Source organism: Harpia harpyja, chromosome 11 (genome assembly GCF_026419915.1).
Source record: "Harpia harpyja isolate bHarHar1 chromosome 11, bHarHar1 primary haplotype, whole genome shotgun sequence".
Lineage (NCBI taxonomy): Eukaryota > Metazoa > Chordata > Aves > Accipitriformes > Accipitridae > Harpia > Harpia harpyja.
This window is the reverse complement of record NC_068950.1, coordinates 2742325-2761074: the sequence shown is the minus strand read 5'-3', so window position 1 is coordinate 2761074 and position 18750 is coordinate 2742325. Positions and strand designations below refer to the sequence as shown.

General features: G+C 36.3%; 1 protein-coding gene across 12 annotated transcripts in view; it reads right to left on the bottom strand.

The window, feature by feature from the left end:
• Positions 1 to 18750, bottom strand: part of EPS15L1 (epidermal growth factor receptor pathway substrate 15 like 1) — a 47037-nt gene that overhangs the window by 6686 nt on the left and 21601 nt on the right. For 11 of the 12 annotated variants that reach the window (XR_008237114.1, XR_008237113.1, XM_052800908.1 and 8 more), the window contains 4 exons: positions 18242 to 18302; positions 17781 to 17863; positions 16199 to 16331; positions 3559 to 3764 (listed from right to left, as the gene is read on the bottom strand). Coding sequence is in view for 10 of the 12 variants with exons in the window: in XM_052800908.1 (XP_052656868.1) it covers positions 3559 to 3764; positions 16199 to 16331; positions 17781 to 17863; positions 18242 to 18302 (483 nt within the window). In the remaining 2 variants the exon portion in view is untranslated. The remainder of the gene's footprint in view (positions 1 to 3558; positions 3765 to 16198; positions 16332 to 17780; positions 17864 to 18241; positions 18303 to 18750) is intronic. The other variant, XM_052800910.1, reaches the window with a different exon arrangement.

Here is an 18750-nt window from a genome sequence, read left to right as displayed (position 1 = left end):
TCCCACACAAGCTTGAAATATTGAACCGAGTATTAAATGCAACTTTTAAGTGCTAGACCTATGCCTGGCCACATATATACTATGTGACGGCCCCCACCCCTGCCTTTTCCACTCTGCATCATATCTATAATTCGTATTTTTAAATAAATGTGCCCATCTGAATTTCTTTCAACCCAAGTCCAATTCTCCCTTACTCATAATTTAGTTATTATCTATGTGCTTCCGGATGCTCACAATTCCTCATTTTATTTCTCTCAATATGATTTTTCAGATGATTTGATGCAAAAAAAGGAGTATTTTAAAATTACTTTTCTTCAAACAATACCTCTGCTTTCATTGCTATCAAAATTTAGATGAGGACCTTTACATTCACTGTTATTGAAGTACAATAGAAGTGCCACAAGTTTTATGATCTTTTACTTTTAAAATGAAGAAAACCTATTATCATTACTCATTTAAATAATGCTGACAGGTAAGATTTAAAAGCTTACTAAGATTTTAAATAGATTATTTTTTTTCAAAATACAGTAAAGATGGACTCAAATAGAAGTAGGACTTCTCTACTTATTCCAAGAATTCAAAAAGATCATATAGCTGGGATGGAGAATAACAGTTACTATTTTCAGAAATACAATAAGCTTTGGTCAAACCCTCTGGGGTGTCTTTTTTTTTTTTTTTTTTTAAATGTTGAAAAAACAGTTTTACTTATATAGGGTACATCTTAGGATAAGTCTTCCAAAGCTCATGAGAGTCCCAATTATGACTTGTTTATGGTACACAAGTTATATTTTTGTGGTTAAAAGTGCTGAGTAAAAAAAAAAAAAAAAAAAGAAAAAAAAAAGAAGGAAAAATAGGCCAGTGATTCATTGGAAACAAATCTGGATGTGCCTTATTACAAATGGTTAGCATAAAGTACAATTTTCAGGAACGTAACTCTGACCATTAGACAGTGAAATACACAACAGTTCATTAATGCCACTGATTCTTGCACAGATTGCCTATAAAAAGGTAATGTAACTGAATTACAAGTCATTTAATACAGTAACAATTTTTTGGCATATGTCCAGGTTTCAAGAAGTCTATAAATATATATCACATATCTGTAATTTCATTAAAAACCTCTTTTTTTTTTTCTTTTTCTTTTTCAGAAGTACAGCTAGACCCAAGGTATAAATGAGGAAAACAGCCGACTGCAGCAAAACTAATCAAACACACAAAAAGCTGCACTGACTTGTGTTTACTAAATTACCAGCTTATATTAAGAGAAAAATTTTAGTTTAGTTCTAAGTGCTCTGTTTCTTGGAAATTTAAATGCTTTCTGTTGGTGGAAAGATTGCTTTTCTTGTTGTTCTGTAAACTGAAGCTGGAACCTAGAAATACCTGAAATATGAGCTACCAAAACACTTTGTTTTGTTCCAAAGAGTCGTATTTAATGCTAGCGGAAAAGTTAAGAATGCAATGAGAACATACTTAAACTCTGGGTGCATGAATTTGCCAGTGTCTCAAAAAAAAGGCAAGTTTTCTAGAGTGCTACTAAAATCTAGTGAAGGTCCTCATGTTACTTCTTTGCAACAGTGAAGAATTCCAATTAAAAATCAGATTATTTAGTTATTCAAACCTACACGATTCTACGATTCTGTTATCAGATTCCATGGATTCAAACTACGTTTCAAAATCCTTCTGTAAGTAAAATTGCTTTTAATTTCCATTATGAACAAAGTTTCCCAAACATCAGGCAAAGAGAAGCACAATATTCTTGCTGATTACAAGGTAACTAGTACACTTAAGACTTCATACAGAAGGATTAGGAATTATCAAGTGTAGCGAGATAATTGTGTTATAGGCAAGGAAAAAAAAAAACAACCCCAAAACCTGAAAAGAACAGGGATCAAGTCTCTGTCCCTTCAGTCAAATTCAGTTAACACTTCTTTTTTTTCTTACAGCAGTAGAAAGCAATTCACAAAACCGATTAAAAAAATTAATTTCATTTGATGAAGTGCCACTTAACAGTAATTATAAGTGGCTGCTGCTCAAGATCTCATTTTTCCTACTTTTCCCTTATCTTCTAAAGTTAATCTCATCTCCTGAAAACCTGATGGCACTGCAAATTTAACACTAGAGCACCCACTGGGATGGGGATCAGAGATTTTGGTTAATCATTTGATACAATCAACTCAGTGTAAGCCACACTTTTAACTTAAGAAATGCAGTCTGCAAAGTAAGACGACAATAGTTGGGTAACAGTCATTCCATTCCATTATTTGTCTTTCATTGAAAGAAGAAATTAGATGTTGTTCAAGAAATTTCAGATAAAGCAAGTTTTGCGTCTTATTTTTATTAAGAATGTCACCATTTTGTATACAATCACAGAATTTAACTGTGCAAATTCAACAGGCTAGTACTAACTGTGGTAAAGCATACATAGTACCTTGAACTTTGACGTCTTCAGTATCATAGATAAATTAAAGCACTGAGGCCAGCTAAAAGTATGCACAGATGACCTCAACTAACAATATCAAATAGGAAAGTGATACACGTTTACTACTAACTAATAACTAGGGGAAAAAAACATTAAAAATAAGCAACCTGAAAGATTCAGCTTAAAGATCTCCACTTGTTGAACACTGAACTGTGTCCATCAGAGTTAAATAACAGATTAAGTTGGCAATTTTACTGCATGGCAATGTGACAGAACAAAAACACATGAAAAGAGGAAGAAGCCTGAGGCTGTGGATGAACAGATTTCTCTCTACTCATGGAAGCAATAAGAACCACACTACTACTACATTTACAGTGATTTCCAACTCAATAACGTAACTGCCAGCACTAAAACCAAAGCCAGGCTTTTAGAAACCCTGGTATTTTTTAATGAATGGGTACTTGGCTTTGCTTTCAAACCTTCTGACACTGTCTTTTGGAGTGCAGTATGGACATTTCTATAGTGGTTCCACAAAACATATTTGTTTTCTTTGTCTAACAAGGGCTTTTCAACAATATCAGTAATTGGAACAAAATTCAACAGCTAAATTTTCAATCTCTGTCTCGTATATGTATCTTTATGACCACAGTCCATCATATACAGCAAACATTGTGACAGGATTGTCAGAACTTTTTTTACAAACAATTACAAATACTTTATGGAATCTCGCCCTTTAAGGATTTGTTTCTGTGGATATGGTGAAATTGCTATATAAATGTTTTCAACAATTGTTTTTGAATCTTTACATCATTGGCTCCCAAAAATCAGTTTACAAAATAGCCTCCATGCAACAAAAACAATACACAGATTCTGCTACAAAGAATTTGTGAGTAAAGGCACACTGTACTAAAATAATTTAAATGCAAGTAAACCCTTTAAAATTTAGTATGAAACTTCTTTTTTATTGAAATAATGCCTTTTTATTACAGAAATATTAATACAAAAACAATGAGGACAGCATGAAGGTACTAAGAGACAGAAGCCAGTGAACAGTAGGTTTGCAGTTAAAACAAAACCCCAATAGATTGCTGCAAGCAGAGCAGAAAGTGGTTTGCTCAGAGACAATGAACTTAACTTACAGAGCTGAAGTCTGCAAACCCCAAGGAAGAGTCTTTAGAAGTTTTACTTGAAGAGGAGGGAGCAAATGGATCTTTTCCACTAAATGGGTCCCCAAACCCCTTTTTACTTTGAAACGGGTCACTGCTGTCAGCCCCAAATGGCTGGAATGGATCATGGGGCTTGGGAAAATCTGAAGACCCAAGGTGGCTTACAGGAGTACTTTTACCTGGAAAGTTTAGGAAAAAAAAACAAAAGGAGAAAAAGAGAAGTTACTTACCATGGACAATGCAAACCCCTTAAATAGGAAACTGTGCTTATACACTTTAGCATCATCCATTCTTCCTGGGGTGATTTAAAATTTAATCAAATATAACGGTACTCATTTCTCAATGCAGATCATCTCAAACAGTTGTTTTATTTAAATTGATTCATTACCTTACTTATACATACTGCAATATTAATACCATCAAGATCTTAAATGATAAAACCCAATATAAAGACATTTGGTCAGAAGAATTTGAAAAGTATGACTTTAGTTCATTTTCCAGGATTAGAGACATTTCAAGTTTAAGTTTGGGATTATATAAAAGACAAAATACTTAAAAAATATATATCACTAAAGATAAATAATTGATCATATTAAATAGAATTAAATAGCAACTTATCTAGGACTTTACAGAATGCACGCATTCTGTTTTTTCTCCTGGAACTGGTTTATCCTTCTACCACCACACATACAAGGGAAAAGAGACTGATTAAGAAATCACCTTGTTCTGGGGTGCTTGCTGTGCAACCCACCTTTTGTAGGTGACTGCTTTTTCTTATATTCCACCCCAGTAACAAATGAAATCTCAGAAACTATTGTGTATGATCATAAATAATGGTTGTATATTTTATTTGTTGCAATTAGAACCTCCATGGTTAATTTTTAATTCCCCTTGCAAAAAGTACTATTTTGTTAGGTCAAATAACTAAACAGATAAATGTAATTTTTTTTCTCTAAAAAAAAATTAACAATTGCTCCTGACAGGTGCACGATCCAGCCTCCAGGAAAAATACTCCTTGGATGAACAATCCTGATTATAATGTGTACTTGAGAAATGATAAAGGAAAAGCTAGAAACATTTTTAAAAGAAACAAATATTTACAACTTCCTGCATAATAACCTGAATTACATACATTATTTGCATTAATAAAGCTATCTTTTTTTGAAGTGTCCAATTCTTTGAACTATGATTTAATTGGACTCTTATCATTTATTCACATCAGGATACACATACTAGGAAAGCACAGAGAAATGGAGTCGAAACCCCAAATTTCAGAGTATGTACTTGGCATGTCTAAGACATAGCCTGACAGCTTTTAAGAATGTACTTTGGTAGCTGCTCATGAACTTTATAATATTTGCTCAAATCTGTGGACATCCTCATTTGTCAAAGAGAAATAAAGATCAGCAAACTTGCACTAAATAAATAACCTACTCAGCAGCCTGCCTTCACCTGCCGATAAATCACAGCTCGGCCTCTCCTATCCCAGGGGCCAGCCAAAAGTCCATCCGCCCTGGCACTCAGCTTGCCAGACGTACAGCCCTCTGCCAACAGCAGGCTCTGCACCGTGCTGGTGGCACCTCCTTAACGACCGCACGGGCTGCAGGACCCTACAGTCCTCAAAAACTCAGCCAGGCACAGATTTAGAGGGGAGCTGAAGGAAACATGCAGACTCTTATCTCGTTAGTGCAGTGCTAATGTCAGACTCGGGCCTCGGATGCAATACAGTGACCGCCTGCAGGCACTGTGCTTCAGGGAAAATGTGAAGCAAGAAAGTCCACAGCTGAACAAGCAGACAGAAAGAGGCGTAGAAAACAAGACACATGCAGTAGGAGATAACTGGATTTGTTTAGTCTTAAGGGTATTCAAGGGAAATCTGATCACAGTCCTGTAGGCAAGTCTTCCATCAAGAAAAAGGCTAATGAATTTAGAGTTTACCAAGAGAGATTTGCATTATACAATCTGTAACATTTTTAAAACTTAAGAATACTCAAGACTGCGTAGGGAATTTGTTGCATTCCATCACCATGTCCATGAGGTTTGAGAAATGGTTTCTAGAAATCACACTGGTTTAGCTGCCTTGAAGCTGGAGGATAAATGAGATCTCTTCAAGTTCACTCCAGTACTATTTTTGATGGTTCAGTACACGCTCCATCCTGGTTAACAGATGTGGCAAGGATATACAGATACCCGTATTAGCAACCACATGTGGGACTTGAAAAGACAGGCAGATCAGACCAGTGATTTGTCCTTCATGGAAGGAAGTGACAAAACATACAGGAAATACCAGCAGCATTTGCTCTCCCCACAAGCATGGACCCTCCTTCACCACAGTTTCAAACTGCCTTTCCTATCAACAAGAGGCCACGTTCTGTTCTCTGAAATGGAGTGCTGCATTGACATCCCGCTCATCACCATGGCCTTTAGGAGATCTCACCTTTGGTCACAGCTATGCAGTACTAGGTAATTAAGCAAACCTGGTAAGAGATGAGTAACTCTGCATTTTGTATGTAATTCTCCAGATAAAAGAGCAACTTATTTTAAATTACAAAGAGAATTAAAGTATCTGCATTTCTCATTTAAGGTCAAGGCAAACTAAGAGCCGTCTACATTTTTTTTCTCCTTCTTCTATTACCAGTTACTAGCAAGCAAATTCCCCCTAGTATCCTTCACCCTATATTGTCCCAAACCAATTTTGACTGATAGAGGCAAAAATGACCCATTTTAAGCTGCCCTTTACTTAGGTTAAATCTGCTGCTGCCAAAACCACTTTGTGGAACTGGTGACTTAATACAAATGCAGGGTTTGCAATGTATTTGCTCAGCAAACCTGTTTTTTCTAGGTGGCCTGTTTAATGTTTTTGCACGAAGCCCCTAGTGGTTTCAGAACGTACCCAAAGAGCATCGGGGTTTCTCGTGCTTCATCTTCACAAAAGATCACAAAGAGTAACCGTGCTGTAGAGGAAATGTCACCATGAATACTAGAGTTGCTGCTAATAATATTGAAAATTTTCATTTTATGGCCCAAGTGCCATTTTCTTCAGTTTTTTATACATTAAAGAATAGAAAGGGACTATAATTTTGTTGAAGAAAAGGTGAAAGAGGGAAACCCTTATAAAGCCAGGTTTATTTTTTGCAGAGCAATTTTAAGGGCAGTGCCCATGCTGAATACACCAATCCAGGCACTCATGACAGAGTCCTCAACGAGCCCTCTTTCACTATGTTTTGTACATTGCTTATAGTTTGTTCTATCCTGCCACACTCAGCAAACATGGTTTTGAGGCCTGGCAGAAGTTTGTTTGGTTCAGTTAGATGTTCAAATTTACTCATTTATTAGCCACAAATTAGTAATAATGACACCAGAATTATCTTTCTGACATCCTTGCTGGCTTAGACTAAGTGTGAATCTCGCAGTGCAGTAAGTGTATACTTAAGTACACAAAGATTTTTGTATTCCCATGTTTAGTATGTCAAGAATGTGGGTACAGTATTTCTATAATGTAAAGCAAAGATACTCAAACCGCATTAAGAAGTCACCAACTGAACCGAAGGACACTGGTAAAATTGTATTATTGCACAATATACTCTTAGGAGTAACTGAGATTGCATTTATCTTGTATTCACTGGAAAAAACATTTTTATACGATACTGCTCATTGTTTTTGAGGTATGGTAGTACAAAAGTGCAGGCAAACAGTTGTAACCCTTACTTATTTGATTTTTCTGCTACTAGTGTCAAGGGAAAAAACTTCAGAAAAAAGCAAAACAGGTCCTATTCTGAAACCACAGCAGTTTCAGCAGTTACCCAAGTGGTGCACCCAAACCACACCGAGGACTCACTTCAGCAAAAAGAGATGATGAACAAAATGGTTTACCACAGCAAATGCTGTTAACTTATAGTGAACTCCACCCTTATGAAGGGTTTATCTAATTTCATACCCCACAGCAAACTTTAGGGTTGAGATCTATAGTTCAAGGCAAATATAATCTCACTGGTAGGATGCAATTACAGAATTTGTCTTACTGAATTACAAGATATTGACAATGAAACAATGAAGTGAAACATTTATCGTTTTCTCTATGTTCTATGTTTCAACGATGGTCCTAACTTTCTGCTTAGAAGAGTATCTTCTTGAATTACGAGAAGCAGCATGTTTTTATGTGTTTGAAGACTGGATTATCACAGGCAAACAGGGCAGAGTTGAGATGACACAACTTTAAACTTTCACTAAACAAGTACTCCCTTCCAGGAAACTTTCTAAAGTGAAAAATATGCTTTAAGAGTCAGAGTCGTGCTACACAGGATAAGTAGTGACAGTGTGAATTAAGTCCACACCTGTGATTATACTTGAACGTATAATACCAGGGTTCCTACCTCTCTATATGGCAGAGGAAGTGTTACTCTAGAAAACTTCGGAGACTGTACAGTATGTAAGGTGCCTCCCAGCACATCTTTCTCTTGGCACTTTACCAATCGTTCCTAACTTACTCAGCATGTTTTTCACCATCCTGTTGAACTATCCAGCTCTTCCACTGATGCAGAGTGAAACTTTCATAAACTGTGAAGTTTAGGAACCTACAGAAAAATTATTACTAGTTTTCAAAATGTGCTTGAAGGTTAGTTACATTAAAACCAATTTTCTACAGAATACTCAAGAGGTATTTGTCTTCAACAGGGGCTATTTCTGCACTGTATTTCAAACTCAACTGTTTGGCAATAATGCTCTCTGCACAAAATCACAACACATATTTTTAGTAACAGAAGAATTTTTCCTATGCAAAAAACCCTCGAAACCGTTTTTGCTTAATATTTGCAAAATTTGCACCTTGAGCTAGCCCGAAACTCTGAAAACCTTAGCTTAAGAGAAATATTCTGAAAACTACAAACTTCTTGAAAGGTGAGAAGAGAAATCGTTATACATTCAGGCTAACAATCTGTTCTGAAACAGATTCTGAACAACCTCTTTTAACAATCGGTACTGAAATATCTTTACTGTGAGAGATCAGCATAAACAACAGAATCAAAGCGTGAATGGAATTTTTAGTTTGTGGCTGGGCAGGTGCTCCACCCATGACTCATTTATCCTACACAACAAGGGATGCCTGTGTTCTAATGCAACTGTCAGGTCTTCTAGAAGGCATCAAAAATAAAAAAAAGTTTTCCTGTCAGTCACAAACTTTGAGGTTGAATTTTTCACTCTCGGCTGCAGATGAGGAAAAAAATAAAGGTAAACAGGCACTGCGCTACTCGTGAATAACCTTGGGTACTCAAGAAGCTGTAAGGAAACAGGTGTGTGGTACCACTCAGAAATAAACATAACACTCCTGTACTCCTGTGATCACGCAACGAATAAAGAGCAGAACTCTATACTCTCCTCTAGACCAAATGATTGATCCCCACAACTTGAATATACCCATGCAAATAAATGCAAGGGAATTATTTTACATTTTTTCCTGATTAATACAATTCTTTTTTTTGTTCATAACTCCCGATTACATCTATTATACCTAACATGGCTTCTTTCTTCTTAGAATTATCTCACTAAATACACAGAACAAATTTCTATGCAAATTCATATCCTGGGGGACATCGTACATGGTGCAGGTCAAAAAGAACGGCCACAAAAATGTCATGTGTTTAAACACCAAGTATTCATAAGACAATTTTCTTTCAACAAATTTAATCAGTAAATGCACACAACAAAGCATTCAGGATTTTGTTTGCATGGTTTTTTAAGCAAGATACTGAGCCAACTGTGAAGTCTTAATTTTCATCTAATTGAGACATTGAAGACACAGCATAGGCAAACAAACACTACTAAAAACACATTTATATGTCCAACTCAAAAAGTAGCAAAGATCTATGCTCTTTCTTCACTGAAAACTGTCCATATAGGTCAATGTGAACTGACAGTGCTCTTGTACTGCTTTATAAATGAAAAATAAGTGTAAAATGGTAAAAACAGTAAAATTAAGTTTAGAGAAGTGACACACACGAAAAAGAACTGTATTTATCATTGACATAAAGGAGGAGGAAGCATCAAATACAAAGGAAGACAGCAGAACAGGGCTGTACAAACATCGCCTTTCTGTGAGCTGCTTGCACTGCCCTTCTGATTCATGCAAGCACAGTGGTGGCTGACAGCATTAAGCATCTGATCATGCACAGTAAGAGGCATCTAAAATGGTTCAAGGGGTGAAAAAGACATCCTACAGAGTGAATCTAGCTCAAAAACTTCTAGTTGGACAATCCTGGTCCAGGCAAGCCTGGAAGATGTGTGCATACCCCATCTGGGTATCCACTCACTAAAGCTCTTGAAGTCAAATTGCCTTCAGAATACTTTCTTTCAGTATACATTCTTAATCACGAGCACTTAAGCGGGCAAATCCATCTTAAATTTACCTTCCAAGGTCCATGCACCATATGAACAGAATAGAAAGCTGCTGTGTGAGTTGGTTGTTAATTTTTCTTGTATTTCTAGCTTCTTTGGGGCTGACAACAATCTTCTCCTGCAACCACACTTGTGAAGAAAGGCGAAGGATCCTCACCCAAAACTAGGGAATTATTATTTCTGTAGATGATGGATTACAACATGCCTCACAGCTAAAAGAGCTTTCAGATTAGTTCAACAAAGTATTAAGATCCTGAAGATCTTAATAGATCTTTAATAGATCTTAAAGCCCTGACCCCTTTTCATTTTTTTTAAAGCCATCAACAGGTTCAGATATTGTTTATCTGCCAACTGGCAAGATGAAAAAAGTAGGACTTGATCAGTCAGGTTTTGCTTAAGTCAGTAGAGGCCTTTTCTGACTTTGTTGGTGGGACAGCAAAATACATCTAGCAGTTTTGCGATTTGTGGTTTGTTAAAAATACTGAACCCTAACACCTTGGCTGGTTAGATTTATTATCAATAACATCATTACTATTATTTTGTAATAATTTCTAGTCACTCATATTAAATACTGTGCAAACCTTTGTGCTTGCACTGAGGTCTTCTGGGGCTCCACACAAGCCAGGCATCTCTGAGGGATTAGAATCATACTTCTTAATTCAAGGCAGGCTGGTTAGTTCCCTATTCTGCCTTCTCAAGATTTTTTTCCAATATTTTGACATTTTAAAACCACTACCAGTCATAAAAACAATGTGAGAAGAGAATCGAAGTCCTTAACGCAAACACAGAGGTGTTAACCACTATCTTCTGAAATGCCAATTTATAAATTCAGTTGCCATCATACATTGGAGCTACAAAGAATCAATGAATCAAAAAACAAAGCCAAAGACCTTTGACAAACTCCCTGTGTGCAGTCTGGAACAATAATTTCCCAATATAATTTATTTTAATACCTGTATTTCAAATAGCAGCTAAATAAATCCACTGATATCTTTCTTACACGGGGTGAATTCAGTATGTTGTCCTTTGAATTCCAAGTTACATGATATTTTTCTGCTATTTATGTATTGGCATCCCCCCAAACCCCTGAATTTTTAGAAGTACATTAGCACTGAAGAAGTTCACTATTAATACAATACCCATCACCTCTATTAGTCTCTAATATACAATATATTTAATATAAATTATAACATTTGCACAGGCTAAAAAAAGCTAGAGTGTTAAAAATAATTGGTTTTATTAAATAATCATTGCAAGAAGAAAGCACACTGAAATTGGAAAATATGTTTTCTTCCTGCATTTTTAAAACTTTTATATTCTTTCAAGGTTAAAAAGGTCAAAACCACTATAAGCAAGCAATAAAAATTTAGAAGAGGTTGAAGGTTACACACTGGTTAGTGGTGAAGGTTCTTCCACTAATATCACTGGTTAACAGTACTGTTATAACCGCAATGTGGAATGCATGGTGCTGCATTTAAAGGAAGTGGTAAGGGTGGGGCAAAAGCAGTAGGTCCCACGATCAAAGCACTAGAGCATTGAATTTTACTTATAACCCAATCACTGACACCCACACAGCAACTTCCTGTACTTTAAAAAAAAAAAAAAAAAAAGAAAAAGAAAAAAAGAGAAAAAAAATCTGTTTCTCTCTTTTTGTAATCAACAACTTTTACCTAGAAACTAGTTAGCGGTGAACTCTGACTGATTTCAATCTGCAGCTCATGGCAGAAAACAGAATTGTTAATCTGTGAGAACCTACAAAAACCATTTTAACTGACAGGTTTCAGTGTATCAGCTCTTTCAGACTTTTTTATTCTTAATTACGCAGAAGTCCTGCAAAACCCAAGAACTAGTGTAAGAAATGTAAAGTGACCAGAAGTTCAGTAGCGCTAAAAACTACAGGTAACCCTCTACGACAGAAAATAAAACATACTTATAAATCTACAAAACCTAGCTATGTTTTAAGACAGCTTGAGAAAATAATCTGCACTGGAATTTAGATCCCTGTCACAGGGCACCTTTGCTTAAGTATGTCAATATACACCACTATTAGAAAACCTTCCACTTCTCTCGGAAGAAACCTTCAAGTTCTCCAGTACCACCTGGTGAACATCGAATTACTTCAGCCATGTCCTAGGGGAGCCATATGAAACCTCATGTCCATTAGGAACTTCACGGACTATGAATGCATTCCTGAAGAGAAAGAACATGCACAAACTCCCTTGGGAACTTTTATTAGAACAGTCTAGTCAGAAGAACTAAAGAGCTTTTTCTTAGCTGATCTTCCTCACCTAAAAAGAGAAACTTAAACCAGGTGAGGGACAGAGATAGTGATTTTTCAAATCTTTCCATGTAACAAGTATGTTGGAGCTTTGATGTATACTGGTATCCAGGCTTGCTGCCTCTGCAACACCTTCTCCTTGTCATTCTCTATTTTTATTCACTGATTCATTAGCCTTCCTCCAACTCTCTTTAAAGATTCTGCACTTTACCTTTAAATAGTTATATTGAAAAAACACAATAGAGCATTTAATCAGAAAAACAAACATGAAATTTCTCTAGGACCAAGCAAGGATCAGTTTAAGACTCTGTAACATCTGAAAGATCTTGAAAGACTTTGGTTCAAAAAGGAGTGAGAAAGAAGCAAAATGATTTATGAAGAACAGAACAAGTGTAAGCCTGAGATTCAGCTTAAGATATGGCTTTAAGGAAATAATCTCATGGTTGTCATCCCCTCTCTTAACCTTAGTTTTTGAGAAGGGAAAGATATGGATCTCAAGGGTGTCTAATCCATGCCACACAGTAAGTGTTTGCCTATCCTCACCAGATAGTGACAACCACAAACAGCTGTGAACTGAAGTATCTGCTAATACAGTCAGCAGATCATAGCTACTTCTCAGTGTCCAAGCTTTGAAAAAAACAAACACGAACTAAAACCAAACAACCAAACCAAAACAACCAACCAATCTTCACTTTACAAGCAGCAAGCAAACAGGTCAGGATTTATAAGGCCAGACAATGATTACCCACTGCAATCCTGCTACTGACAAAGCTGGCAGTAGCAGAAAAGTTCCCTTAAGCATGGTATGAAGACTGTCTCCAGAGCCTTAATACGAGAGCAGCTAATCAGAATGACATATTCCTTTTACAGGTTTTTCCAGGTACATCTGAAGGCCTTTTGATCTGACCTGACAGGGGCTGTCTCTGAAGTGTTTCCCTGGCCCTGTGTTCAGCTCCAAAGGTTTGCTCTACCTTTGCCTTCGTGAAGAAACAAGACCTGATGCACAACTCCTCATTCATCTGGACAAAACACAGCCTTGTGGGCAAGATGGGAACTGTGGCACACTTTGGCCACAACCTGATCATCCAGGATACCCTGCAATACCTCAATGGATTGATCAGACAATGCTTGCGTATCACACAATCCCTAAAACACTTTGCATATAGTAAAGCACTGAATTAGGAACTATCCCTGGTGGGTTTTGCTAGTTTCCCCTATCAACAACTACTTGGGAAATCGGACAGCTTTCAAAGCCCTGCAAAAATATTTATTAGTATTTTCTACTTGACTGTAGAGTGTTGAGGACAAGTAAAGCTTTATATTAGATCTTCATTGCACCTGCCTAGCAAAATGCAAGCAAACCATACAAGTGCTTTTCAATAGTCAAAATCCCCCCCAACAGAAAGAACAGTTTTACTAAAAAGAGTATGAACTGGGAACAGAAAGGCAAACTATAGATTTGCCTGGTAATAACTAGCATTTATTCATCCTTCAGCAAGATCTTTATCACCTACTTGTTTTTTAATTAAACAGGCCAATGAGAAAGGTAAGAAGCAACGGAAGTTTCTTGTCTGTTTGTTTTCTGAGCAGCGTTCCCATTTCTAACATACACTTATATGCCTGTATCTCTTGCGAGAATCGCAGTATATTACTATATAATTTCTCATGCTTTAAGTAACCACTGAAGATTGCCTTAGTTGTGGAAGGAAGGGAGGAGTATAACTGCATAAACACATGAGGCTCATTTGCTTTAAAAAAAAACCCTGCTTTGTTTCCTCCTTAGTCTATTTTATCATAACAACATTTGCTTTTGGTAGAGCAGCGGAACCTTACAAATATTGTATCTCCCAAGAAGAGGGGAAGGTACACATTTAAACAAATTTTTTAAAAGACTGATTAAAGGCTGAGTGCACATGTCTAAATTCAAAACAAATTATTAAAGCTAAATGTTCTCCAAAATTCCCCAGTATGTACAGAGGAGGGAATGAAGAGACATAAATCAAAAAAAACCCCAACCATGTAGGTGAGTCAATCCTACGGCATGTACTTCTCATCTATGCTGCTACTACTACACTGTATTTGCTAGGAATAATCATGTTTCGAACAAGAAATAGAAAGAAACCACATGAAAGTTAATATAGGTACATTTAGTATTTGTTTGACTCATTCAACTTTATATAGGCCCTTTAAACACTAAATTTTATGTAGACATTTCTTAAAAAGAAAAGATGGCCACTCACATACTCTCCTTGAAAACCAAATAAATAAAGAAAAATAACATAATTCACAATGACAAACAAGATTACCTTCAGCTTTTATAATTCTGCTTTTATTCATTTGTGTCCTATTAGTTGATATTTGTCAACATGACATATTATGGGGGTTTTTAATTACTAAAGGTTTTCTAGTACCTCAACAGTAGAAAGTAATTACACAAAGCAAGCATGGAACAGACTGCTGCAAGAACTTTTCCACAATTCTACAGCATTTCCTGGCAAATTTTCATCAATACTCACCTACACAGAACCTCATAATTTGATTACAGGGTTTTAGTGTGCATCATCATCTCTTGAGCAACAAAATCATAGTAATAGGAACAAACTAATGCTGCTGCAATGGCAGGTCTACTGTATTGAATAATGTTTTCCAAACCTTGGATCAATCTATGGGATAGTTAATGACATCTTCAGGATACCTCAGTAATAGAAAGCACTTTTCACGTTATCCAAGGAGCTAGTTCTAGCATAACTGCTTTGCAAAAGCAGCCAGATCAACAATACCTGTTATAAACAGGATGAGTGCAGAGTGCATGCTTTGCTCCAAAATGCAACAGCAGAAAGGTCCACATATTTAGACAGGGAGACATTAATAATGGATCTGTTTTCTTTGTATTATGCATCCTAACAATGTCAGTGGATACATGACAATACTAGATGTTGACCCACATATTCGGTGCAAAATTATGTGCCTATTCATAAGCAGAATCCAGCTTTTTTTTTTTTTTTTAACCAACTAAATGTTCACTGCTAGTATTAACTGAACTATACCACTGTTGTTAAAAGGAGACTTGAAACTAACAGTTCTAAGTGGCTTCAGTTCTTGAAACAGTTTCACTGGTATCTGAATATTTTGAAAATCAACTCTAGGGAGGGCTAACAAGTGGAAGTTGTTCTTTAAAAGAGATCTTATTTCCAATTCGAGAGATTCATACATCTCTAAGACTTTCCATATGCAATGGACTTGAAGCAGGAACAAGCCATATATTCAGAAAGTGGTTTATATTTAATGAATGCAGCAATGTGTGAATGTAAGAATGATCATACCTGGACAGATCAGGACAGGTCTATCTAGCCCTGTACCCTGTTCTTGTTAGCACCCAGTGGCAAATGCCTCAGGAAGAACATCAAAACAAGACATACAGCCATACTTCAGACTACCTTGCAGACATTCAGCAACAGAGGAGCCAGAGAGAGTACTTTGGCTTTTGGTAGACCCTGTTGCCCCTGTTGGATTTTTCTTCTGAGAATTATCTAGTTCTTTTTTAAGCCCATTTCAACTTTTTCACATTTACCATATTCTCTGGAAAAAAAAAAATCCCACATTCAGAGTATTGTATAAAAACAAACCTCTTTAGTAAATGGCACCTTCAAAATAAACAATTCCATTTGTTGTGTACTTGGAAAAGACAGAATTTTTTTTCCCCATTTTTCCCTGCCACAAGTGATTTTACAGATCTGTCATTCAAGTCCCTAATCATCTGTTTTCCAGTCTGAAGAGTTCCAGTCTGGCTTACTGCCAATTTCTGCCAATTTACTGATAACCTCATGTCTTCCTCCATGGTTGAAATATAAGATAATGAGATAGAAGACTGTCAACTTGTCCTTATGTCCAATAATACACAGAAAATTGGGGGAACTTGCTATTAAAAAAAGAAAACCTCCTTACCACTGGGTGGCTTGGGTCGTGGAGGGACATTTTTCTTCGGTGGTAACGCTGGTGTGTCTGATTTGCTTTTGAAAGGGTCATCTGAGAATCCCATCCCTCCAAAAGAGGAGGCGAAGGGGTCTGAAGCTACTGACTACATGAGAAAAAAGAAATGAAAAAGGATGTAAGCACATTGTAGAGTATCTGTTGTTTCATGAAAGCTACAAGTTGACTCAAGTAAAAGCATTAACTTCAAAAAATGAGGACAGATTTACAGAATTATGTCAGTGGTGCAAGAGGCTAACACCCACTAACAGAGGTGCCAGGATTTCACTAACATTCAAAAGTACTCATGCTCTTAATCACTTAAATACTTCTGGAACTTTTACTCCTAGCAAAAAGCTGTTGAGAAAAACAGAAGGAAGTAAAACTACTTTTTACTATTTGGCAATGAACGGTCATACGACAGTCTGGCCTTCACTCTAATAAACAGAACCATGATAGAAACTGGAAAAATGTGGTAGATTTCAGAATAGATAGCTTTTTTCCAAGCTTTTCTTAAATTACACACAGCTATTTGTCTTTTTTGTAAAAGCTCAGGGAAAATTCCAAGAACATGTTTTTTAATGTTTCCTATATTCAGCTGGCTCTTGTGAAGGACTCTCCTATTGGTTAAAAAAAGGGACAAAAAGTTACGCCATGCAGGGAAATTTATCATTCTGAAATGAAGAAAGAGGAATTTTGTAGGCAAAGCTAAAGCTTGCAGACAGACCTTGGCTAAAACTTCTCACTCAAGCCAAACGCATCACTATTTGTAAAGACTGTTGCCACCTAGTGGAGAGCTAAACCCCCCACAAAGCACAGTAAAAGTTAGAAAAAAAAAATACAAGAAGTTTAATTAGTCAAAGTGATATGATAATCTATTTTCCAGTTAACATTTACTCTACGATGTTCAGGTGTTATTGTGGAACTAAGTGTAAAAAGTTGGGCAGCTGATGTCAACTGTAAATTCCAAAGTCCATCCCAGAAAGCTAACAGCAGACTGTGACTGATCCAGATGAGGAGGTAAGGCCGTAGCTCTATTTGAAATACTCTATATACTCAGTTTCTACCAAGAAACCAAGGAAACAGCAATTCTGTTAAGAGCTATGAAATGTCAGCACACCATGTTTTCCACCTTCCCCTGGCTCCCTGTACTCATGGAGAAGTTTAAAAACAAGTCAGAATACTATGAGAGGTAAAGTATCCAAGAATTAGACTTCAGGACTTAGAGGAAGGTTGGACACTGAAATATATTAGCATCTGGAACAACTACCTCTTCTTACAAGTAAAAACTAGAACTTATTTCTTTTGCTCTTCTGGTATTTGAAAATGTTTGTGAAAAGTTGATTTATCCCTGCTGAATCTACCAGCCTTGGTAGGACTTTGCCTTATCCAAGATGGACAAAAAACACTTTGCGGAGTAACTGGTGAGGCTGATTAAAATAAATTAACAAAAGTGGATTGTCAGCTGGAAAGTTACAATCGTATCACACCCTTAAAAAAAAAAAAGTACCTGTACATACATTTTTAAAAGGACAGTTGCTTTCCTTGTAACCTTTACCTTTGACATCTGACTGAAGTCTGCAAATCCCTCACTACTACTGAAAGCACCACTTCCAAATGGATCCAGTGTTCCAAATGGATCTGAAACAGATACAGGAAAAAAAAGTTATTTTAAATAACACTTAAGAATTATGAAGAATGCTTGGTACCAATGAAGTATAAAACTAGGCAGGTGATTAAAAACCACTTGCATTTTGACCTAGCATGAGATGTTAAAATGAGAATTCCATAAAACAATAGGTTTTCTACCAGTTGTTTGGAGGAAAAAAAAAAAAAAGAAATAAATGAGGTATACAGTGTACGTGAAGACTTAATCTTCATAATCCGTAACAGGACCACAATGATATTTGCCAACAGTTCACAAGACAACTTTCTTTATTCTCAACTTTTACATTTGATTCTTCTTTCATAAAGAGATACCTCCTTATTCATCTTCATGGAAAAATTTATTCTTCTTACCTGGACCTTTTGAAGAGATACTGGAAGACGTAAAAGGATCACTGCTTTCAAAAGGGTCAGGCTAAATAAGAACAGATATACATAATTATTGGTCTGCTGTACTGTGCACTTGTCTTTTTATGCATATCAAAATCTCTTGCTTTAAGACAAATTATTTCCAATTTCAGACCACTCTGTTCAGTGGACATATAGTAGGATAAAACTGATTATATGAAATTTGCATTATTAGTGCATTTAGCTATCGATAGCCTTAAACAAAACACCAAGTACCTACAGAGAAACACATTCTAGTGAAAAGTGTAATCACACTGAAATACAAGCATTATTAGTTACCAGGGCAAAATAAGAAATTACACCTAGAAGTGTTCAGTCTTTAAGCAACAGAGACTGAATATCCTGGTCAGGCACTTACATTATTATTAATTCAGAGAGTCTGTATATCACTTCTTTTTAAATAGATGGTGTTTGCAGTTGCTCTTCAGTTTGAAAAGTCTGCTGTTATCCAAGTA